Here is a 24,949-nt window from a genome sequence, read left to right as displayed (position 1 = left end):
AGGTTGTCAGATTTACGTTGTGGCTGGTGGTTGTTTGATTTTAAGTCTGCACTAGAAATAACATGACTTTGATATGATAAATGATGAACAGTGTGTTTGGTTCACATATAAAGCAATGTTGAATTCTCTGGAAGCTGATTTTAATACAGTATGGAAATGAGCTGTCTGAGGTGGATAAAAGAGGAAATGGCATTCGTCTATAATCGAGTTTAAAAAGAGAAGAGAAGAAGTAATCAGAGAGTCAGGAGACAGAGTTGATCTGATGAATATTTCAGATACCGTCCCAGTAAACTAAGGCTGTGCATGTGTTTTGTTGCTTTTATTCACCTACTTTACACTTATGGGGCACACACACACACACACACACACACACACACACACAGACTCAGACACACCCACAATATCAGAGATTAACAAAGACATTATGTATTCACACACATACACACACATGTATAACATAAATGCAGGTCAAGTATTGAGACAGACACTCAGTGTTCTTCTCTAACTCCCAAGGCTAGCTTATTATTAATAAAGACAAAGATAATGTGGGTCAGTATTTCATTGCTTACACTCCAGCTGCAAACCTACATTAAGTACAAATTTCTCAAGCCAATATAATATAGTTTTAGTGATTTTGAAAGTGTGAGAATAACGATTCTATAATAGATATGGCAGATATGTCTCTTACCTGAGTGCAGGATGCCTCCATAAAACACAATACTGCTCCGTACTGCAGCAGGAAAAAAATAAATAGAGGAGGATGAGGAGGAGGGAGAAAGAGAAATGTGTGAAGTCCACACAGTAGTTGTGAGCAGACCCGTCCACTCACTGCTCTTTCTCTCTGCCTCAGTTTTGTCCATTCTAACTAAACACACACTGTAATTGTCACTATGGAGGCTTAGGGGTGGGAAAATGAAGTTTTTTGTTCTTAAAAATGATGTACTTACATTTAGGTATGTATAGAATATGAGCCAAGAAAGCAGGAATATGCGCATATTGGCCTCATGAAGGAAAAACTGTATTATCTGTCTAAACTGTATAAAAGTTGTTGTTTAAAACATGACCAGCGGATGGCAGCATGATCCTTCATCGCAAAAGGTACCTGAGACAGAAAAGCTCTAAATGAAACCTCTTATAAAGGGACTAACTTCTAGAAGTGATGGTAATATTAAGAAAGATGTGATCTGTCGCATGAAGCACAATTGGTGGTAATACTTCATTTGAATCTGATCAAACAAAAAGGATGCCTGATAGCAACGGAACAAGAGGTTTCGTATCACATCTCAATCCAGCTGCAGGATATTAATATTTAAATAGATTTCCTTTGTACCCAATAATCCTCCTCATCCTTCCTCCATTTCTCTCTCGCCATCCATTACCTCACCAAATCACCCATAACCTCAACCCTCCCCTCTCTATCCTTCTCTGTGTCAGATCCCACAGCAGACAGGAACTATAAAACAGTGAGCAGAATTTCACTCAGCCAGTGAACAGTGGGAGCCAACACACCTGCTGAGTGTCTTCTACATGATAAAGACTCAAACGTTGAATTTATTGGGAGGTGGCAGCCCCTTTCATGTTTTACCACCATTCTGTGAAAAGCCACAAGGCTTATTTTCACAAGGTTTAAAGAGGGGAAATCAGAACTCTGAGATATCAGAGGGTCATGTGAACAGCTGCAGCAAGTTTACACTCGCTATTCAGCCGATTAAACAATAATATACGCACATTACTTAATGAAGGCTCCAGTCTAGTCCCACAGAGATAAAGAGCACAGTGGGCTTTTCTGTGACTTCTTGTTTTCATTTGCATCTGCTTACAATCTCTCTGCAATGCAAATAATCCAAATTACTCTAAAACTCTAAAATTACTCCAGTTTATGCTGCAGAGTGAGTGAAAACACAGAAACTGAGAAGTTGTTTTATTGGATCAGCCCAGCTCCACATATGAACGCAGACCAGCCTGTTTTGAGGACATGAATAACTCAGTAGCCCAGTTCTTCTCTTCCAAAATAGTGAACACATTTAAATTCTGAAAGCAGGAGTCTGAAGTGGATGAAAGTGTCTATCATACATCCGACAGGCTACATGTAATGTGTGACTGATGCACAGAACTAGCAGGACCAGCCTGCTGTGCAAGTGATATATCTGCAATGACAGAAACACTGCGCCTAATAACATCCATTACTGCACTGCTGATTGAATAGGGGCTATACTCTGTGTGTGTGTGTGTGTGTGTGTGTGTGTGTGTGTGTGTGTGTGTGTGTGTGTGTGTGTGTGTGTGTGCGTGTGTGTGCGTGCGTATGTGTGCGTGCGTGTTTCTGACATCATCTGAGGCAGTGGCACTCTTGGGTACGGTATGTCATCCTCCCCCTTTCCCACACATGCTCAATTCTGTAAACACATGCACATGTCTATGTGCACGCACACACATACACAGGGCACACAGTTACACACACTTACGAGTTGTTTTCAGACAACTTTGAGATTCCTTTATTCCTCTGCTGTCCATTAAAAAAACACATCTGTTCTGTTTAAATAACAATAATCTTCGTCAACAATATAAAAATTTATTCGTGAGAAGGTTTTTCTTCTCTATCACATCCTGCAAATAATGTTAACTGTCTTCCATGTGTTGCTTAAGGTTTCTCAGGCTGTAATTGTCTCCACATGCCCAGAGGAGGCACATGGGGAATAAATAAAGCTTTTGTCAAAGGCCTGCTGGCCTTCATTCAAGATTGAGCTCTTTTCATCCTCATCCTCTCCTCAGTGTCCCTTCATCAGGCAGCAGAGTAGATTGACATCTTCTGCTTTTATACTTTTGGACACCAGTGTGTGTGTGTGGGTAGGGATTGGGGTGTGTGTGTGTGAATGTACAGTATGTCAGCTTGAAGTTCAAGTGTCTTTTCAAGTGTGTGTACACATGACATTCACTGTGTGTACCAGCATAGTAAACACATAGAGTCTTTCTCTCTGAGTCTTAGGTTTCTGTATCAAAGTTCGTCCCTTGAGGCTCGAGCTGCAGGAGGCGGTGAGTCTCCAGTGACGCTGTTCTGCGCCACGGGGCGGATACTACCCTGCTGGGCCGTCTTGCGGGCATGCTGACGGTCCCAATCTGTGGCCACGGCCTCGTCGTCCCAGATGGTGGAGGTCTCGGTGTCACTGATGTAGCCCGGCTCTCCGGTGTAGTGGGTGGGATAGATGAGCAGCGGCTCCACGGAGAACGCCTTCAGGTCCCGCGGCTCAAAGTGAGACATGTACTCAGTGCTGAGGAGGATGAGGGACAGATGGGGAGATGGGAAGTAACAGAGATGTTATGGACACTGGAAGCAATTTGATAGTGAGTATGGCCGTAATAATCATTCCTTTCAACCATAAGATTTTAGAAAAATGACAATAACAACTTCCCAGAGCCCACGGTAATGTCTTGTGTTGTCCACATAAGGAGAAGTTTGGGACAGTGTTGGGAGCAAACAGTGTTGGAATGAACGCATCAGGTTTTGATGGGACTCTACAGTTGCATGAATATGTAACCAGTCAGCTGAAAACGAGCCTGTGATTGTGATGCATGAATGAAAATTAGCTAATAAAAGTACAACTCTAGTTCTCTGCCATGATATGTCACTATTTCTATCAACCGGCTTATTAATTGATCAAGTAATCGTTTCTACAGAAATGATAATGAGGGATCAATCATCTACAAAAAAAGTCACCAAAGGGAAGAGGAAGGAAGGCTAAATAAGGGCAGCATGCTCGCTTATTGCTGTTTACATGACTATTTCGCTTTTTGCTCCACTTCTGACGCATCACATCCTGTTAGCTGGAACCTCTGGTGTCGATACTCAGGGAACCGGAATTGAATTTCAACACAGACAGCAAATTTACAGGATATCGAAAAGGGGAACAGAATACTCTACTTCTATTCCCTACTGATTACTGTTTTTATTACTATTTAAAAATGTACATGCTTTAAAATAACAGTAGTGGAAAATTTCAGTGAAATTGAAATTGGTTTAGGTGGAGCTAATGAACTAATTTGTTTAGAGCTGAAAACATCACCTTGGGTTCTGGAAAATTATTATGGGCATTCTCCACTTCTTTCTAGTGTTTTATAGACCAAACCAGAACATGTTCTGTAGATTAGGCAAGTGCATACGCAGTAAGTGCCAAAAAAAAAAAAAAAGAAAATACAGATACTCAATTTAAGTACAAACACCTCAAAATTGCATATAAGGACAGCTGGGATTGGCTCCAATGTACTTGGTTACTTTACATCTTCCATGGGGTATGATGAAGAGAGACATTTAATCCCAGCAGAACAAAATTGCTTCTTCATGTCATTTGAACCACCATCATATTTTGTGACACTATAAACAGCGCAAAACTCTACGATCCTCCTGTCATTGTCAGCCAGCAGTAGGGCCTGAGGGAGGAATGAGGGCTGCTTGGGTGTGACACGTCAGCCAGGCAGAGTCACACTGGTACAGACAGAGGTCACCGAAGAGGTCAGCTCCCTGCCGCCCGATCCCCTGTTTAAAGCCTGTCAGCGCTCCATGAGGCCCATGAAACCCTACACCTTTATTAGAGCTCAGAGGAGCTGACCTGCTGCAACAAACACACACACACTCACACACATTTTCCTGCTTCTGCTGATGTGTGTTTTTGAGCTGAGGTATTACAAAAAAGGGAAATAAGCTCTTAACTGAGCTTAGGAAAACAACAGAGTCTATGTATACAGCCTTCCTCCCTCTAAAAAACAACGTACCTGACATAATATCCACAGTTTAAACATATCACATAATGCCCTGCTGTTTATCTATATTATATATACACATTTTACATGTTTACACCCTGCCACCTTTCCACATGTCTCTCCATACTTCCCATTTCTTTCAGTTTTGAACAAACTCACCTTCTCTCACTGTTGAATACACACACAGCGTATTCACTAGTAATCTATACACTGCACGCTGAACACACATCTCCATGTATTTATATAGTAACACACACACTTGCTCAGTGTCCATCTCTACCCCACCCCCACACCCAGGCCTCTATCAATGGGAATCCTGTCCCCTTCTCCAACCAGCAGGAAGAGCCGTGCTGGCCCGCATTCCTCTAAGAGAGAGGAGGAAGGGGGAGGAGAAGCGGGTGACACAGGGAGGGAGTAGGTGTGCAGAAAAGTAAAGGTCTGTTGAGGGAATGTAAAAGTAGAATAAAGAAAGAGAAAAAAGAAAAGGGAGTGAAGAATGAGAGGAGAGCAAGGAATGGTGGAGGGCTGACTTAAAGGATAAAAAGGGAGGAAGGAGAGAGGAGGAAAGGAAAGAGAGAGGGGGTGGAGGTGGAGGTGGAGGTGGAGGAGAGTAGGGCAAGGCAGGAATCCCAAAGGAGAGAGGAGACAGAAAAGCAGGCATTGTGTGTTCTGCGCAAGGCACCATATCCACTGAACCCCGAGAACAATCCATGCCCTGTGTGTGAGGGAGCACAGAAGAAGAAGAAGAAGAAGAAGAAGAAGAAGAAGAAGAAGAAGAAGAAGGGGGGAAAGAAAAAGAAAGAAAGAGGGGCATAATCGGGGCAAAGAGAGATGGAAAATGGAGCGACATAGACACATATAGGGAGGCAGTATAATTTGGAGCTGAACTGGATGGAGGCTGTGGTCTACCACCAGAGAACAAACTAGAAAACTACACACTGTCCTACAGTCTGAAAAGTCACTGACGAGTTTGTGTGTGTGTGTCTATGTATAGATAATTACTGTACAGCAGGTCCTTTAGTTCTTCTGCACTTGTTTATTGCCCTCGAGTCCCTTTCTGTGCATGCACAGGATCCCTGCGCACCTGCATTTCAGTGATTTCACCGTGTGGCATGTTTATTCTGGATGTGGATTACCTGATATGTTCTTATGTAAGAGTGCACCTGCGATAATCTGTTTGCCATCCTCAGTAAATATTTGTCTGTCTGTTCATAAACCCGACCGTCTAAAAGGGTCTTTCTGTCTGTGTTTGTGAACATTATGCAGTAATACTTCTTTGTGAAGCCTCGTGGTTTTCTGCATTACATGCCTTGAAAAAACTCCATGCCGTTATACTGAATGTGCATGTTATTCCTATCACATGTAATTACGTATATAGCATTTGCGCAGCACTGTAATTTTAAATCAAAGAAAACTAAAGTAAAGACTGACTTCGGGTGTTTGTTGAACATGACCGGCAGGAACTCGTCGACAGGCAGCATCCTTGAGAAGGGATTTGCAGCCAGTAACTTCCTGGCTCCTTGCTGTGACAGTGCGTAGCCGAGGGTCCAGTAGGAGTAGTCGGCCTTCACCAGGTTGTTTACACCTTCCACGGACTGCTCGGGCTGCTGCACCTGCATACGCTTACGCCCCACGTAGCTAGAGCAGAGACAGAAAGAGTGTTCTGATGAGGCCTCACACAAATTAATGCAAGCCTTAAGTTTTAACACACATTCATTTGGAAAACAAAAACTGTGAGGTGCAGGTGTTTTTACATGAGGTCCCAGTCCAGCTGGGTTCTGTCTATGTCATCCATTATGGCCTGGAGCCGTCGTTTAAACCTGGGCTCAAACCTCACGTCATCCTCTAAAACGAGAACCCTCTGGAGGCCTCGCTCCAACATCTGATGGTCAGAAAACACAAACACTCGCATTAAAATAAAAGAACACCAGCTGAGGCTTTGCCAGCTGTCCAGATTGTCTCTCTCTTCACAATACTCCTGGTGGAGATTGTACTGTGATTTCTTATCTTATGCACTGCAAAATTAAAACAAGAAATGCAGACTAGAGGTAGGCAGACAGACAGACAGACAGTCTGTTGAACCTCATGAACCTGAGGGTGATAAAGAGAAAGTTTTTTAAAGGCCATCCTACATAAATAAACTATTTTCTGCCAAAGTAAGAACAGTTTTGTTATTTTAAGTTTACTTTTTATAAATTTCTGTGTCTGTGGTTTGTGTCTGTAGGGAGTGGGTGGGACAAATTTATAAAAAGATGATGTAATAAGTGCTGCCGTGTAAATAGTGGTGGATGTTTGTCAGGCTGCCAAAGAGGCTCCGTTAATCCTCCACATTTTAGATTAAGTTATCAAACTGGTAAGATATTTGCTAAAATTCAGGTAAAGGTGATCGCAAACAGCAGACACTCCCACTTCTGAGTTGAAGCATTTCCTTGATGCTGAAATGCATAAGATCAGTAGTGCATAAGTAAAAACATGTCTGCTTCTTTAGTTTTCTTTCTTCCTGATTTTTCCTTTGCATCCATATTCATTTTCAAGAGACCCAAAGGCTATTTGGTTTCCTTCTGAAGGACGCTTCAGCGTTTTGGATCTGTGCTGTGCTGCCCTGCTCTCACCTGTGTCCATGTAGAGTGATGGCTGAGGAAGCAGCCGATCTCTCCTCTGGTCAGGACTCGACCAGAATAAGGGTCCTTATAGTGCGGCATCATCTCTATCCCCAGCGCCTGCAGCTGGGACGTGTTGAGAGCCCTGAGAGAGAGAGGGAGAAAGGGGATGTAGGTGTAGTAGTGGGAAAAAGAGAGTATTTCTACTACACTTGTCATTATTCAGCTAAGTCTGTCATCAGTGAAAACAGCTTCACTGCACAAAAACAAAAACACAGCAAAGTCACTCTCAAGCGAGTTGCAACAAGTAATACATCTTGCCAGACAAACAAAGGCTGGAAGAGGGATTAGGACATTCTCAACAGTGGATTAAAGTAGGCGCTGAGGAGGAAAAGTAAGTGCAGCATATTGCCACAGACCAAATCGCGACAGAAGGGGCTTCATCTTAGCCGACGTTCAGGAAGCACAGTCACATCAGATGTTTTAAGCAGAAAAATCCTACTTTTGTTATGGTGCAGAATTAACAAAACTTCTAAAGATTTTACCACAGAGAGTGTGAGCAGTTTATTTTTTCAGGATTAAATCAGCCTCGAGGTCAGGTCATCAAGTGCATGCACGGCTGTGTGTTTGTGACCTACTTGCCGTCCACTGCGTCTATCAGCGTGGTGTGTAGACCTATCGAAGCCATTGTTTTCGACATCCTGGTTCTTCTGTCGAGCCGACGCTTCAGGTTGATCAGGTAAATCTAAGCATTTAAACAGAAAAAAAACTGAGACTTTGAGAAAAAACTTTTTTCTCGTCCCTAAAACCTTCTGTGTATATTTTATTTGCATTCGTACTGTTTTTCTAGTATGTCTTTTGTCTGTCTTTGTAGAATAGGAGATGCATTATGTAAAGAATCAGAGGACAGATAAAACAGAAGTTGGGGGTATGAGGTGAAGGCATGGGCAAAGGAAGAAGAGGAGGAAAATTAAGGCACAAGGATGGGAGAGAAACTGCTCCAAAAACAGGAAGCGGTAGTTGTTGATAGACAGTAAATACAGAGGGGCAGAAGCTGAAGAGCTCCTGTTCCTCCGGGCTGAGCCAGCGCACTCATAACTCACTTCATCAAAGCCAATCGTGTTCTGCGGTGATGGCGGCGAGTACAGGTGCTCAGTGGGCTCAATGTTGTGGTCAACTGTTGACAGAGGGAGGAAGGAGGCGAAATGTTAATACAACAAAAACAGGATTAGAAAATAACTAAATTTCCTCTCGATTGTGGTGGTTTATTTATTTTGGTTTATTTCAAATCTGAGCAGAGAGAAGGAGAGAGGCAGTGAGGGAGAGAAAGTGAGAGGGAGGTGGGGGTTGAAAAAACAGGGTGAGGGAGGAGGAGGAGGAGGAGAGAGAAAGATGGAGGAGGGGGGATTAAAGCAAAGAGGGTTGACAGGATGCAATCACAAAGGGTCGTGGAGGTCAAGAAGGAGAAGAAACAACCCTGAGAGGTGAAGTAATCAAGGGGTGACAGATAGCAAAGTCACAACAGCTTGAACGTGTGTGTGTGTGTGTGTGTGTGTGTGTGTGTGTGTGTATGTGTATGTGTGTGTGTGTGTGTGTGTATACTCACTCAAAGCCTCTGTGATGGTGTGTATGAAACTTTCACTCTCATCTTCCACATTCTGCTGCGCTTTGAGAGGAACAGGCAGGAAGCCGTAGTGTTCCCTGTTACACACGTACATCTGCACACCTGGAACACACACACACACACACACACACACACACACACACACACACAGGGTTCTTTATATACAACCTCTTGGCCCTTTCATTTCAAATAAACATGCACATTAGACCACTCTGAGTCCTCATTCTTTGTCCCACATGCAGCAGTGTCACAGTGATTAAAAACAAATAAACTGCTTGATGTTCCTGTAAGTTATTGTTATGCATTAGGTTTATGCGGTAAATTAACAATGGAGGGGGATTTTTTTCTGGCATCTCTCATTTTTCTTGAAAAACATAATAAACAGTTGATTGGATGCTTTGTGAGGGATCAAATATGCATTGTTGCCCTGTCTGTACAGCAGCATACAGGCTTCACACAGGATAACTTTATGTTAAAATAAACAACTGTGTCAGTGTGTCCCTCAAACCTGTCCCCTCTATTGTGGCATTAACAGCATGTGTTACAGTCATCTTCATTATGCGCTGGTAAGGCGTCAATTACTGAATATATTACAACAAAACATCCATCATTTTTAGATAATATATAAATTGGGGTTTCATGACTTAACTATTTAATTTGGTTGTGTGTTGATTGAAGACAAATTAAATGTGTTGGAATTTAATTTTTCAAACAAAGATTCATACTTGTTACTTTCTAGTTTTATTTGTTTTAGCGTAATAAAGGTTCAAATTATGTTTGTTTAAAGCAAGTCAATGTAACGTTGAATGTGAAGCAGCCATGAGTGACATCAACAACATAATAATTAATGCTAAAATGTAGTGTAACAGTAGTAGAAGAGGAAAGTCAGTGTACTGACTTGTCAATTGCCTGATTTCAATTACACAGCAAAATCATCTAATATTTGCTTCAACATTTATTAGCATTAGTAAAAGATATCCTCACTTTAACACTGTATGTTTACATGTACATTCATGCATTGTTATAAGTATTGAAACTAATGAGTTAGAAAACATAATGCCTCTGTGTTTCTGTGAGTGTCTTTGTGTTTGCATATCTGATGTGTTAGTGTGAATGCTTTTACGTGTTTACTTTTCAGTTGGCAGGCGAATGCCACACACTCTTGTTGTCTATGAAATGCACATCTTGATGGTTCTGTTTGTTACACTTTCAAACACTCACATAAACAGTCAGGACAAACACATGGCTCCATTTTTCTCTGCTTTCCCTCATCTGCCTTAACCTGACACATGTGCATGAAATAAGTAAGAAGCCCTCAAGTGTTATACAGCAGTACACACTTGCAGATTAAAACCAGTTCGCATGAGTCACTGACATTCCTCAGCTCATCAAAGTGAAGCTTTCGTGTGGTATTTGCAGAAAATGTAGTGGTTTGTTGCGAGCTTTCAGTTTTCAAACTGACCTGTTTGACGTGCCGAGAAGGCAAACACCATGATGTCATCAAATGCCCAGCTGTAGTCTGGGTGAGGAGGGTAGAAGGCCAGGTCCCTGCTGGATTCACGCCGCAGGTCTAGTAAGAAAGTGCTGTGCACCATGGGAACAGGGAAACAGCCGAGACGCTTCCACTCCCTGATCGGCTGGTAGTCTGGGGTTCGTTTATAGTAACCCTGAGAAGGAGATGGGTTCAGCTAAGAAACACAGCTGAGAGGGTGGACGGATTGGTGAATATAAGTCCAAACTGTACCTGCGGAGTGATGCCACACCAGAAGTTGGAGTAGAGCGAGCGAGACTCTAACATGGGAGCCACCAAGGTCAAGTTTTCAGCCATCAGCAGGTTGAGCACGCGGGGGTTGGTCAGCAGGTTGTCACTGTCTACAAACTAAAGAGAGGAAAGGCTCACTCATCATATAAAGTCATTTCTGACACTAAACTGGAAAGATTTGTTTTGCTATGTACATCTGGTTACACTTGAGGTTAACAGTCAAATCAATAAATTACTATAGCATTTAATTAATGGCCCTCAGTAACATATTTGAAAAATGACTTTATGTTCCTAGTTCTAAAACTAATTAAAACATGGTGGTAGTTCAGGCTGAGCTCTGATGTCATGCTTACATTCACTGATTGGCATCACCGTCTTTGTTCATGCTTCACAATCACTGGCTCCTTCACCAGCTGTGTGGCTGTCAGCTGACTAGTAACGTCCAGTCATATTGACGACCAGACACTTTTATTCTGCTCATACGTACATGCCGACACTGTTTGCTCCCTCCACCTCCCCAGCCTCCTCCTTATGTGCTATAGTTTTGCTGTCGTTTATTTAACTCAGTCTTACTAGTATGTAGTCAGCCCATCGTTCCCTGGCAGCCTTCAGCGCCGCCTGTCTCAGCTTCATCACATGGTTGAATCTTGATGGAGGCCAGTGTTTTGGACCCCACTCATCTGTGTAGGATCTGATGCAGAGATACAAGTTTTAAATGGTTTTCACCATCCTATTAGAAACCACTATTAATGTGGGAAAACCAGCCCAGACTTTGAATAGATGCTAATAAATGATTCCTGTGGAAACCGTGACTCACTTTGGCTCCTCCATGGGTCTCCACTCCACGTAGTGGTAGACACTCTGGGCACTCTTCAGCCATTCCCTCAACATTGCAGTGGTGTTGTCTATATTATGGTCTGTTGCTGCCCTGAAACACAGGAAACACAGGATGTCATTCAAATGAAGTGAAGTCTTAACCATCCATGGCATGACAGAACAGCCAAAGACAGTTTTCACAGTGCTTGTTCGAGTGCATCTGCTAAACACTTAAGATGTTAACAGCTGTCTCTGTGCAGAAACGAGCCTCTTGGCATGTCAGGACTGTTTTCAGGGATGAGACTGTCTGGAAAAATAAGAGGATGTGAAGCTGACACATAATGCAGAAAGCAGCAAACTGTCATTTGCTGGAGGTAACAGGGAAGAGGTTGTGACACTCTGAGCCATGACATTCAGACGGCATTTTATGGAAGACGACGCTCAAGCTTCCAGATTTGTCCAATTATTGTCTGAAGCTCCAACAGGCAGCCTCGGGGTCCTTACAGCCTAATTAACTGCACTGTTGGAGCACAGAGGCAGTCTGAGGAGGCACAGTGCAGACAGACATTACTCTGGGGCACTCTGGGCAAAAGAATCAAGACAGGTAAACCAAGTACATGCTAACAGAACTCTAGAGACAGACTGACACTTTTCTAACAACTTCTATGGGTGCTGGACAAGGACGTCCATCAAAATTGATTCATCCTGGAGTTATATTTTGCTCAATCTGAATGTCAATATTGATGCACTATGTGTCAACAGGTAGGCAGGACACCAGTAAGCAAATGATGTCAGTGTAAAAGTTAGCACAATTGCAGCTGTTTATTTGTAACTCCTGTGGTTTGTACTCACTGTTTCTTCACAGAGATTTGCACTTCAGCTCCAAGAGCTGACTCACAGAAGACACTGTGACTAGTGTGTGTGTGTGTGTGTGTGTGTGAGTGTGTGTGTGTGTGTGTGTGTGTGTGTGACAGAGTGAGTATATATAAATGTGTGCAAGAAGAAATTTCGCTATCACTTCTACACATTTGAGTTGCAGGAAACACAAATATCACCTGTCTTTGCATTTAAATTACCCTTTACAGAGGAAAGGTCAATAGAATGTGAGGCAAAGGCCTGTACTCGAATGTGTGCATACAAACACAAATACACACACACACACACACACACACACACACTTGGTGAGATGGAGTTTTCCACTGCTTGCTGTAATATTCCCTGCTGTACTCGCTCCAAAATCACACCCAGTTTTAGACTGGCTGGACAGAGATAGAAACACACACACACACACACACACACACACACACATATGCACACAGTTGTGCACCGTCTCATGGTATTTTCAGTAAACACACTCTCAACATAGATGATAAAAGTGTTGATACTCTTCATTTATCCACATTTAGCGCAAACAACTACACAGAGACACCTGTTTTCGCACAGACATGCTCACAGATGTTTGTTTAATTACACAAACACATGCAGACATCACACATGAATGTGCACCATCTTGCATTACACACACGTGGAATTTCAATAATCTTCAGTCAAGCGGATAAATAGCTCATCAGACAGAAGTGTGTGTGTGTGTGTGTGTGTGTGTGTGCATGCCTACACTTGTAGATATGTGACAACACATAAGGACGTTAATTTTTGTGTCCACGGAATGTTGTTTTAACTACAGTGTTACTGGTGATTTATACATTTCACAAGTGGTGGTTTACAATGTTAAATGTGTCTGTTTGCATGTGTGTAAAAGGTAAAAACATGTCCATGCAAGCACGCACTCATGTGTATTATTGCATAGCTGCCCATGAGAGTAATAAAGGGGCAAGTCGGCCTCTGATGAGTAGCTGTTTTTTTATCGCAGGCTAGACACACACTGAAACATCTGACTTGTTGGTAATGAGTAGATGTGCACATACATTTACATGCTTTTCAACCGCTAAAGTGCACAACGCTGGAGGAAATAAATGTGTTCCTACATGCTATCTTCCGATGACAGACTCGGCTCCAGGCAGGGATTTAATAGGAGGGGAGCTCTGGGAAGTATAGAACAATACATGGTACGCTATGTGGGAGCACACAGTGTATATAAGAGCATGTTTAAGGGTATATGTGGCAGCAGTGAGGAGTGTGGGATTATGCGGAAAGAGGGCATGAAAGGGCAAGAAAATAAACATAAACTGAAAATCTATCTCATGTCAATAAAGAAAAAACATTTAGGTGAATTCCTCACAGAGCTCATTAAAACCTCTCCAAATTTATAAATGATCAGACTAACTTTGTTTCACGGGCATCACATTAAAATGCTAATGATGCCAGCATCGTGGCTCACAAAATCAGAAGGAATATAAATCTCTCTAGAGTCCGTTTGGCATATTCATTTTAGAATATTATGTAATATATTCTTCTTCAAGAGGCAACTGTGTGCTCTTTCTGCTCAATTTCCTCTACCTTCAGGCAGGATTAGCCAGTGCAGCTGAACTGTACTGTATTGTGACCTCAGTGCCAAGTCAAAGAGCCTTTGCATTTCCTGCCAAATACTTCATCTGTGCCGAGATGATGTCTCTGATTATGGATTATGAATTTTTTTGTCCATCTGACTATGTGGAAACATCCACATCTACACACAGCTAGCTACATTTCACGGATATTCGTGACAATACTCAAAAGAAGATACAAGGTGATATATTCCCCTTCTCATTCCTCCACGCTTCTCTGTCTCTCTCTTTCTTGCCCTGTGCTGCGTCTCCTCATTTTTGTTTTGAAGTTTACAGTAAGCTGCAGCCTCATTATATTGCAGCCTGCAGCTTTGGGGCTCGGCTTCCTCTCCCCATTTCTGTCTTTATGATCAGCATCTGGACAACACATGCTTCTCCAGACTCCACTCCCTTTCTCTATCGTTTCATAGGTGTCTATTTAGTCTTGTTACCTAATCTCGGTGCACTAGACCACCTATGCTTTCACCCTCTTGCATGCATTAATCCCTCTTGGCACCTCTAGTCCCCCTTGTGCACATTTCAAAACATTCACATATTACATATGTCCTTAATCAGTGTTGCAGCAGCTGGTTTAGTGTGTTATTATCAACATTACAGAGCAAACATGATAGCCAAATGGACAAAACATGTTGTTTGTGGATAACAAAATTGTAAATGATCCCCTGTTCAGTCGGTTATGAAACTGGTTTATATGAGATCCTAAATAAAAGCACACATACTTGTATCACACTTTATGAAAAGTAACATCCATTTTATTAGTAATATTTGTATAATATTAGTAATATTGGTATAATAAAATAAACTTACATAATTTGGTCAGATTGCACAGCAACAATCATGCGGTAAAATGTTCAATACATTGGTTACATCTGCACCTCCATCACCTAACAGGATTATCAACCCACTTCATCACTCTCTCTGGCTCTCTCCCTCCCACTTTTTAGGGCTATCCACTGCAGAAGTGTGTCAGATAACAGGGAGTGCGTTGAAGGCTGACATCTGGCCCTAAAACACAGAGGCTTGTCTCTGAGAGTGGCCCTTTAGGTAAACACGGCTCCAGCGGGCCAGTGTCAGCTGACTGTTGATTAACTAAACTATCTAATATCCCTGCCAATAATGACTGGGTGCTGCATATAATTAAGAGGCAAGAATGCCGCTTTCAGACCTGAGCCACATATGCCTTTAAAACATAATAACCATGCTAGTGTGTGTGTGTGTGTGTGTGTGTGTCTGTGTTGACTTTTCAGTATAGTCTCTCCTGTGGAGGCTGACGTGGCTGCAGACCTCTTGATGGTCTCGCAGGGCAAAGGAGAAAGAGGAGGGGTTAGATGGTCAGAGAGAGGTGGAGGGAGAGGAGACAACAACTGTGAGGAGGGAGGATGGAAGGAAGGGTTGTTGAGACGGGACCACCTTTCTGAAATTCCTCATGACTCTCAGGGTCAACAAGCCAAACCAAGGCCAGCCGGCTTGCACTGACGTGTAATATTCAGACCTTATATTCAAGACTAGGAAAGGACATCCATCATGATTAAAGATTAAAGAAAGCCACTGTTGATTGTTAGTAGAAGACAGGATGAGAAGTCTGGTATCCAACTTTGTACGGCCAGTCACCACTCCGTCCTAACAAGATTAATTGACTATGTTCAAAGTGCCAGATTGTCAGAATACAGAGTTGTCCTTATAAACAGTTTTTGGATGACAGAAGATTGTTTTAGTTGCAGTATCACAGTTGACCACTGGGACAAACTGAGCCAGAGCAACTTGCCTCCAGTGTTCTTAACACATACCTGTCTATCCCTCTGTCCCATGGCACCAGGAAAGCCTGCCCTTGTCAGGAGAGTCTGCTTGTCAGTCATTTGGTTTCAGAAAAAGTGTGTCTGAAGGTAAATCACTATATGCTGATAATCTACTTTTGTATCCAATTGAGTATTTTAGTTTTTAGAGAGGAAAACTGTGTATTTATTTGGCACCAAAATATTAGTTCTAAAGCATTTTGAGAAAATTGTTCTTCTGTCATTTGTGTCAATAATGGGTATTGAACTGGTTAAAGCACTGAAATTTACAGACAGATACAGACAGATGGACAGACAGGTAGATGGTGCTAAAATTATATACCCTCTATGCCAGCATGAGCACAAGTGTTTCTAATGAATACTCATGAAAACTGTTCATGCAAACATTGGTCTAAACCTGACATACGAACAGCGAACATGTTTCTGTTTCTCATTGTCTTCACTTCTGCCTCTACTTCATGTAATCTCGTTCCATATCCAGGCCTTCACTTCTCCACATGAACCAAGATACCATTGTGTTTCAGTGTTCACTGCTGCGCTGCCAAGCTCTGACAATACTGCTGGAAGTGTGCTGGAACAGATGGGGCATCTAAGTAAGAATTCACTGTTCGGCGCCAAGTCCAGGAACAACCATGTTCACTCCAGGGGAGAGAGAGGGAAATAAGCTCAGGGGTTGGAAAATCAATTCTCTCTGTTAACTGCACTTGATTGAACTGATATGTCAGGTTTACAGAGAAAACTTTCTCACGAATACCTTCATGCTTAAGGGCAGAGAGGAAGGTACACTGTCAGCTGCTTCCCTTCAGCTTTACAGAGAGTTTGCTGGTTTCATGCTGGAAAAGGGACATCGGGCCACATGGTAATTTCTACTAATAACACCTCATCATTAGGTGTCCTGCAGGTATTTGAGCAGTGTAATAAAAAAAATGACTCAATACATCTTGGGACTGAACACACATTTCAAAATGATGTGTCACCAACCATAGGCCAGTAAAAGCACATCAATGAGCCACCATTGCACTGCACACTGGTCTATTTTGAGCCAATCACACACTCATTATCCTGCTGCAGTAAACACTCACTAGACAACCAAATGAGTATTAATTTATTGATTTATATCTTCAATGGCAACAAAGGGGCTGAGGGTCAGGGGAAGTAGGAGAAGTATAGTAGAGTATTGAGAGATTGACACATTGTTGGGTTTGGCCTTTTCATAGTATTTGTTGAAAATAAGAAAAACACAAGTATCACATTTTCAGTTGCGGAATTTGTGCCTGAAATGTCACGTATGTTTGATATGGTTGGAACATACACCATATGTAGTAGCACCACCCTGGAAAAGCGATGGCTGACCTTGTCACAGCAGGATGCCGCCAAGGCGTTGCCAGATGTGTTCAGGCTATTTTACTTGAAGCCATCTGAAACTCGACCTAAATTACTTGTGTCTGTAAATGAATGGGTGGTTTTAATGTCAATGTCAATGTTCTGTAAAATGTTCCAAAATGCTGAGGGTGGGAGGCAAACTGTGCTCCAGTCCAGACAGAAGATACAAACATCTTCCTCTGCTCCAGTGAGGCGGAGATTATGTCAAATACCTGAGCAGATGTTAAAAGATCTTTAGTTTCCCATAGATAGGATATGACGGCAGAATACGACTCCTCAGGTGATACTGATTGAGAGGTCAGAGAAGACTGTGGCCTGTTTCTCTGCACATAGAAGTTCTGGCTCACTGTGGGGCGTATGAAGTAATTACAAAAGTGAATGGAAAACAGGGGCTGAGCCAGAGGAGCAGAGCAGAAACACACACCCATTACGTGTGCAGTAGCATTCAAACACACACAGACACATATGTGAGAGGAGACAAACAGGCTTGTACATTTGTGAACATACTTGCATTAGATCATTGAAGATAAAAAAAACAAATGGAGAGTTCCAATAGTGTAATCAAAAAAAATTTGAACCACAGCAAAAGCATATGTTGCTAATCATTCACAAATGCCCGTTTTGTCATCCCCAGATAACACACAATAGCCTTTCTCATCCTGATAATTTATTCCGCTTTCCTAAAAATGCCAAATTCCCTGCATGACAAAACCAGGAACAATTTGTTCTTCTTCGCTGGTGTGCTCCTACAGAGGAATGGGCCCTGAGGTAACACACCTGGCATGGGACTTGCATGGAAAGAATTTGACAGGATAAACACCATGATCCATATGATCAAGACACAAATGCGCAAATGCACCACGGATGTACAGATAACATGCAGCCTCTTGTCACTCTAGCTTTGGACCAAGAAATAGAAGAAATGTTATATTTTTCTGCATAATTAATTTCAGTTATGTGTAGCAGGTCTTCTAAACTTTTAGCTGAGGTGATAAGCACACAGTCACGTCAGGATACTTAAGTAGAAACCACATGTTTATCATTCAAATGTAGCGTGAGTGGAGGCGCTTTTGATGGACCTTCAATTAGTGAAGAAAGCAACTAACTGCTTTTGCTGTTGAATAATTAGCAGTGTAATGACCTTTTCTGTGAGTAATATGTAATTGATTACATTTTCCAAGTAACTTGTCCTACACTGCTCACAAGTTAAGCCAGAGTAAATACTTTCAGCCCTGCATTTTTTCTCAGTGCTATTGTGAGTTTGGATGCAGCTTTACGGTTCATTTTTGCCCAAGGTCAAAACAGAGCAGCACTTGAGTTAACCAGATCACCCTGGCCAAGTGAACAAGTATGGAGCATGTGAGTGTCTCATTAGAGCACAAACATATCCTGTTTTACAAGGGGTTTTAAAAGGTAAAAATTTGGCACTGGGTGCAAGAAGGGCAGGCAACTGAGAAGCACAACACTGAAGTCAGCATAAATCATGCAGTCAAAAAAGACTTTAATTCCAGCATTCAAGTCCAATTTTTCATGGTCCATTTCTTGCTGTATAACTCAGTGCACTTGTCAGAATAGGTTAAATATCCTTTTACGTCATCATCGCATGGGGCAGATCATGTCCATCAAACGCTTGAGTGGAGCTGGATATGGTATGAAGTAGCTAATGATTTCGCATTAATCTCCTCATGGCATGATATATAATAGATACAGGATACAATTACACAAAACTTCTCTCAGTGTCTGACAGGAGACACTGTATACATGGCACACGTAGACATTCTCAACTTGTATAGTTACATCATACTTTGGGGTGCATTAGGATTTACAGTGGTTTTATTAATAATAGATAAAGCTGACTGTGTAAAGGTCAAAGAAAATTCATACCACAGGTCCATCCCCAACCCTGCACCATCATGCCATTATAAAAGTGACAACATCACTGCTGCAGTGGGGCTGATGATGTCAGCACCTCTGACAAGACCACAAATCACCATCTCGACCCTCAGCCCTGCACCTGGGAAAGCACTCCAGCACATGAACACAGCCGGCAGGCAGTAAGCAGCAGGCAGCTAGCGACAAGCTGCGTCAGGAGCTAAATAATACAATGCTGGCCTAAAGCTACAGAGATTTGTCTGCATTGTGCCTAAGGTGTTGCATAATTTACAGTGCATGATTTTCTTTGAAGCTGCATACTAAGAACAGTAACTCCTGTAGGCCGGATGCAATCTGTTAACTGGCTAAAGATAAAAGCTGTGTAACCTTGGTTGGATTTCATCCATCATACCCCTTTCCCCACATATCTGGTCGCTCTCTTATGTCATGTATTTCATGTGTTTGTATCTCTTTATGAGAAAATGATTGAGGAGCCATAGAAATGCAGTGATAATCTACTACTCATGAGTGTAATTGAAACTTATCTGCTTTCTTGCAGACATTTAGGTGAATAGATTGATACCCTGCTCATATGTGTCCATCATGTGTTGAAGCATGAAACAGTTATCTTAGCACAGCACAAAGACTGGAGTCTCTGGTGTTGCCTGGTAACTTCTTGGTGACGACAAGGCTCCAGGTCCCAGTCAGGATATATTTCAGCAGATAACCCCTGGTCAAACCACAATTTGACTAATTGGTTTCCAAATGAATTAAATTAACTAGATACACTGAGCCTTTAGTGTGCTTTAGAGGTGCTGGTAGGCAGAAGCGTTTAACTTTGGAGAGAGCCAGTCTAGCTGTTTTTGGTCTATATCATCAGTCTTTCCAGAGAACAACGTGAATTATCTTGTTCACTGTTGTCCTACTATGACAAAAGAAGCAGCAACAGAACAAAGTGAGAGAGGAGAGTTCACATGGTCAGGCTACTGTGGGAATGGGGATTAACCAACCTGCTAAATGCCCTCTGGGTAATTTCCAACACTGTTGGTCACCTTCTCTCTGCCTGACCATCCCCCTCTTTCTCTAATTCCCTGCATTCTTTCATTCTTTAACTACAGTGAGAGTCTTTCTCGCCACTCTGCCACTTCTCTGTGAGACCTGCACCCACTCGCAGACACAAAAACAGGCAAGATTTTAGGCAGGCAGGTCTTACTGACCATCCCATCTGTCAAGGTGAAGCAGGGCTGAAGTAACAGGGTGGAGGAGACCTGACCTGGATGACCAGTGCAGATTATCCTGATAACAGGCCCAAACTGGAAACTTTGTTCCTCCCAACATCCTCAGACCTGCCAAAGCCAGTCTAGATTTTTGGAAATATGCATGATTTTGTCATCTGGCCAGGTTGTTAAGATGTTTGAGTCTGCTCCCATGTCTCCACAGTTTTTCATGACCCTAAATGTAAATCTCATATGGAATGTTGGCATTAGACTGTCCAGATCCTCTCAGATGGCTGAGAAATTGTAAAAGAAGCAAAAGAAGTCTCACATTAGCTCACATTAACACTGCAACAAAAGGCAACATTCCCCTGGTCTTTCTGGAGGGCAGTCGGGAGACCTCGCTACTGCTGCAGCTACACAATAGAGAACACTAATTGTCTTCCTCATCTATCACTGCCCTTATTATTATGTTTAATCATGTACATCCTTCCTCTCTACTCCTCCTCGCTCTGTCTCCCTTGGATTGCATGTTTGACACGAGAAGAGGGAAGACAAAGAGGAAAAACAATCCTCCGTTAGGCTCAAGCCTGAGAGGAACTAATGTGAGGAACATTGTGTCCCCACACAAAACCAGGAGCTTCACAGCCAGACACTGGAGGTATTATCTATTTCTTCATGATAGTTTCGCTAGTTCTTTTGATCTGCCGGCCCACGATCTATCCAGACGCGCTGTGGATTGTGGTGAAGAGGAGAAACTTGGCTGCTTTATGGTTGAGGATGTGTATAAAGTAACCACAAAGTTCCTTGGCCTGAGTCCCTCGTCTCACATCACCCCCCCTCCGTATTTCCCCAAGCTTCTTACCACTCTGTGCTGTCAAATAAAGATAAAAATGCAATGAAATTAAATTTCAGTCATGGAAATGTTAAATTATCTTGAGGTACTAAGTCCTTTACTGCTTCTCTTTAGACACAGTGTTTGGGTTTTAAACTGTAACTGTCCTAATTGTCATTCTACAATTAATTAGCGCTCTAGTTGCACACTAATGCTTTTAGTGAGAGTTGAGTTACAATTTGGCATTTATTGGGTGGTTTGGTGTACATGTTGGGCAGATACTAATTACAAAGAGGGACAAAGAGGCACAGTGCTGCATGAGTGATGTTGAGTAAAATGTGTTTTATTTAGCCACAAAAGGCCAATTGTGTTTAAAATCCTCACTTTAACAATGTTTAAGATGTTTAATGCACTTCTAAAGACTCCACTTGCTGCTTTTTTCTTTAAAGTTATAATCACCCCACAAACAAACCAGCACCACATACTACAGCATCGCTATTGAACGACCCTCAAACCGCACACACAGTTTTCTCCATCTACCAAATAGGCTCATATGTGTTCGCAAATTATCTTTCGGGATTTGTTAGCTCTTATGTAAATATCAGAACACTTTATAATGGTGAATGAGTGTGTGGCACATGAGGCCACAGCAGTGGAAAGACCATACGCCAGGCTGTGACTGCTGAAATAAAATATAATTGCCTAAATAAAACAGTCCTGTGTTAGAGGCTGAAGACTAGGACCTTGTGTGTGTGCCCTTATGTTCTCATAGAGATTTTTCTGCCAGTGACACTTTGCCGTAACAACAAACATACTTATGTGACACGCAGGAGTGATCTGCCTCAAATGCACACCACACTGTGGGTTTTTTTCTTATCCTGGCTGCACTGACTGCAGAGCACATAACTGATGGGGCCCTTCCCCTCTTAGTAAAAGCGCTCACAAAGCCATGTTAGCTCAGTCGCTTTGGCACTTTGCTCCAGAGAAAAGGGTCCCTCTCTGTCTAGAGTTTCTCCAGTGTGCACGTGTGTGGTTTGTTGAGGGTCCCTGAATTAGAAACAGACAGTGGCTCTGCAAACAAAGGCAAGACATTCAGTAAGGGAAGGGTGGGAAACAAAAGCAGAAGAATGTCAGCCAGGGCACAACGGGGTCTCTGGGAGACAGACATGGAGGGTATAAGCATTCAAAACATCCCATATCAGAGATTGCATGAGTCTGTTATGTCTTTCATCTCACATTCTTCACGTCTGCATTTTGATAACAAACCCGTCTGTGGTGAGAAATCTGTCAGATTCTATTTGATTTTTCTATCTGGACCATCAGCCTGCATAACATGCAGACCCTACAAAGACACACACACATTTTATGCATGACTTCCCAGAACTCACACACACCCCTCCAGTCCTGCTGTCAGACCCACTCAATGTCTCCTTTCATCCCCTCACCTGCAGGGTCCCTCTTGGATAACTTTATATTATCTCAGGCTGCTCTATGAGACCAAACAGACTACAGGACCCTACCTGGGGAGAGGCCCCCTTCCATACCTGCCACCCTGCTGTTTAAAAGCCCCGTTTCCGCAAGTTTGTGCTGAATCAGACGGAGGGAGCAGTGATGAGGGGTTAAGCCTAACCCAACACGCACAGCAGCTCTTTCATCTCCTTCCCACAGTGTGCAATTTGGATGCCGGCAGACACGCGAGGTAAGTGCATCGTAAAAGGCAGCAACAGGTCTGCGAGCGATGCTGACAATCTGTTATTATAATTAACGCGGACACACGCTGCGTTTCATCACAGCACGCTCCGGTGCAGATCACCGTCCACATCATGCACACAGTATGCACTCTGGAAAACACGAGCCTCCTCTGAAAAAGGCACATTTGATGGAAAACTATAACTTTAAAAAAAAATGGCCACCACTTAATGATTTATAGAAGTACTCTTACTTGCAGAAATATTTGCAAACCATTAGAGTCGGGTCAAGCCAAATTGCCACTGTTGCATCCCTGTTTGTGCGTCCTCACCAGATCGCTATGCGCTCCTTCGGGTACTCCAGCTTCTCGATGCAGCCCAGGTAATACGACAGGCTGTGCGCTGCGTTACGAGCCACGATGGCGATCATAACCTTTGGCTTCATCAGGGTAGACTCGGCCCTGACCTGCTCCTGCACCAGCGTCACCAGCTCGGACACGGTGACGCCGGGCACCAGAGCGACCAGCAGCGCCCACAGCACAGCGACTCCCACGGCCCCGACCGCCCGCATCTTCGCTTCCAGACTCCGGCGTGACTCTCCCAGCCTGGACCCCGAGCCCTGAGACTGAGCGAGAGGGCAGTGCGAGTGAGTGAGGGAGAGAGGAAGCGAGCTACGCTGGGAGGGGGAGAGAGGAGGGGAAGGTAAAAGAGGGGGATAGGGTGGGTGGAGAGCTTGCTACCCCTTTAATCCCTCCTACACCCCCTGCTGATGGCTGCTGCTGGTGTGGAGCCTTGCGCCAGTGTCCTCCTCCCCTAATTATAAAGAGTACAAACATTATAAAAACAAATCAAGTGGTTGATGAACACATCAATTACTGTGCTTACATTTTTTTTGAGGAGCATAGTGAATGTATGTGTGTGTGTGTTGGTTGAAGGAGACTGTTCTAAATCACTGCCCATGATGCCTGCCTGCAGCCTGTTAGTGGTGTCTCTTTGTCCTCCTTAATTCTCTTACTTCCACCATGTTTTCTGAATAGTTCTTTCCTTTTCCACTCCTTCACCCCTCTTGGATGCTGCAGCTCTAACGTCAACCCTCAGCCTGACTGCTGGACATAAAATATTTTTATATCTGCTCACAACCTACTTATAGTGAATAATAAATCTTTTGATAAATGTTAATACTTCTCCTAAATGCCAAATAATTGATGGGTTATAATAAACTCTTACCCCAAAAGGCACTAACAGTGCAGGTGCACAAAAACAACTTGCAAATAAAACCGTATATCTCCAAACTGTGTTCTTTCATGTGATGGGAAAGTTCTCATTCCTAAGTTAAATAAACTGTTTAAACCCCCATTGGATCAGCTAAAGAAGGCATTATCACAAATCTGACAAACATATTTTCCGAGCTCATAAAAAGTTTTTTGAAGAGTGAAAAGTTGCATGCTTTTCACAGGACAGTAACATTATTATACTCTTTAGCTACAGGAATGTTTTGTGGTATTCTTGATTCAACTCTAAAGTGATGTCCACCTGCTATGCAGTTGACTTTTTGAGTTTGAGTTTGAGTTGACTGTAAATTTTGGACCGTGTAATTTAAAACAGGGAGAAATACTATAAACTGTGGTGCACCAAGACCAGTGAGACAATTCAAAAGAAAGATATAAGAGAACACACGTACAAAAATTGTGTAAAGTATTCTGTGCCCTTATTGCAGAAGTAAAAATAAAAGGGAAATGTCCCGTTACAAAGTCCCACTGGCCCGCAAAAACATCTATAAAAAATCCTTTATTCCCATTGCAATAACCACCCTGAACAACATGAAATAAGACACTGAACGGTACATATATTTGGCATGTATTGGCTGCTGTTTCCTTTTAACATTTCACTTGTCATATGTGTGTGTGATATGTGTTGTATTTTATTGTTGGAGCCTTGTCAAAGGAGAATTTCTGTCACCGTCTGGGGCAGACAATAAAGTCTATCTATCTATCTGGTCTAGAAGTTGGCATGCATCAACCGTATCTATGAAAAAAGGTAAAACATAAAATAAACTGAACAATAATGGTGCAAGACAGAAGAAAATGTGCCAAACCAGCATGACAC

At 42.6% G+C, this 24,949-nt stretch overlaps 1 protein-coding gene across 1 annotated transcript; it reads right to left on the bottom strand.

The window, feature by feature from the left end:
• Window positions 1-2,506: 2,506 nt before the first annotated feature.
• Window positions 2,507-23,414, bottom strand: colgalt2b (collagen beta(1-O)galactosyltransferase 2b). Its single transcript, XM_070832439.1, has 12 exons — window positions 23,176-23,414; window positions 11,556-11,666; window positions 11,312-11,429; window positions 10,721-10,855; window positions 10,439-10,643; window positions 8,959-9,078; window positions 8,456-8,529; window positions 7,991-8,097; window positions 7,365-7,497; window positions 6,507-6,634; window positions 6,184-6,390; window positions 2,507-3,266 (listed from the first exon to the last, which is right to left on the bottom strand). The coding sequence occupies exons 1-12, from the start codon at window positions 23,412-23,414 to the stop codon at window positions 2,993-2,995; spliced, it is 1,851 nt and encodes a 616-aa protein (XP_070688540.1). The 3' UTR covers window positions 2,507-2,992.
• Between the last annotated feature and the right edge of the window lie 1,535 nt (window positions 23,415-24,949).

The sequence above is a fragment of the Pempheris klunzingeri genome, chromosome 6 (assembly GCF_042242105.1).
Source record: "Pempheris klunzingeri isolate RE-2024b chromosome 6, fPemKlu1.hap1, whole genome shotgun sequence".
In the NCBI taxonomy this organism is placed as follows: domain Eukaryota; kingdom Metazoa; phylum Chordata; class Actinopteri; order Acropomatiformes; family Pempheridae; genus Pempheris; species Pempheris klunzingeri.
Note: the sequence above shows the minus strand (reverse complement) of the source record. Positions and strands in the feature narration are given on the sequence as shown.

Coding starts and splice junctions, on each gene's coding strand:
- colgalt2b (XM_070832439.1), bottom strand. CDS start 23,414: ATGCGGGCGGTCGGGGCCGTGGGAGTCGCTGTGCTGTGGGCGCTGCTG. Junction 11,667..23,175: donor AAGGAGCGCATAGCGATCTG/GTGAGGACGCAC, acceptor CCTGTGTTTCAG/GGCAGCAACAGACCATAATA. Junction 9,079..10,438: donor CTTCTCGGCACGTCAAACAG/GTCAGTTTGAAA, acceptor TGTGTGTTCCAG/GTGTGCAGATGTACGTGTGT.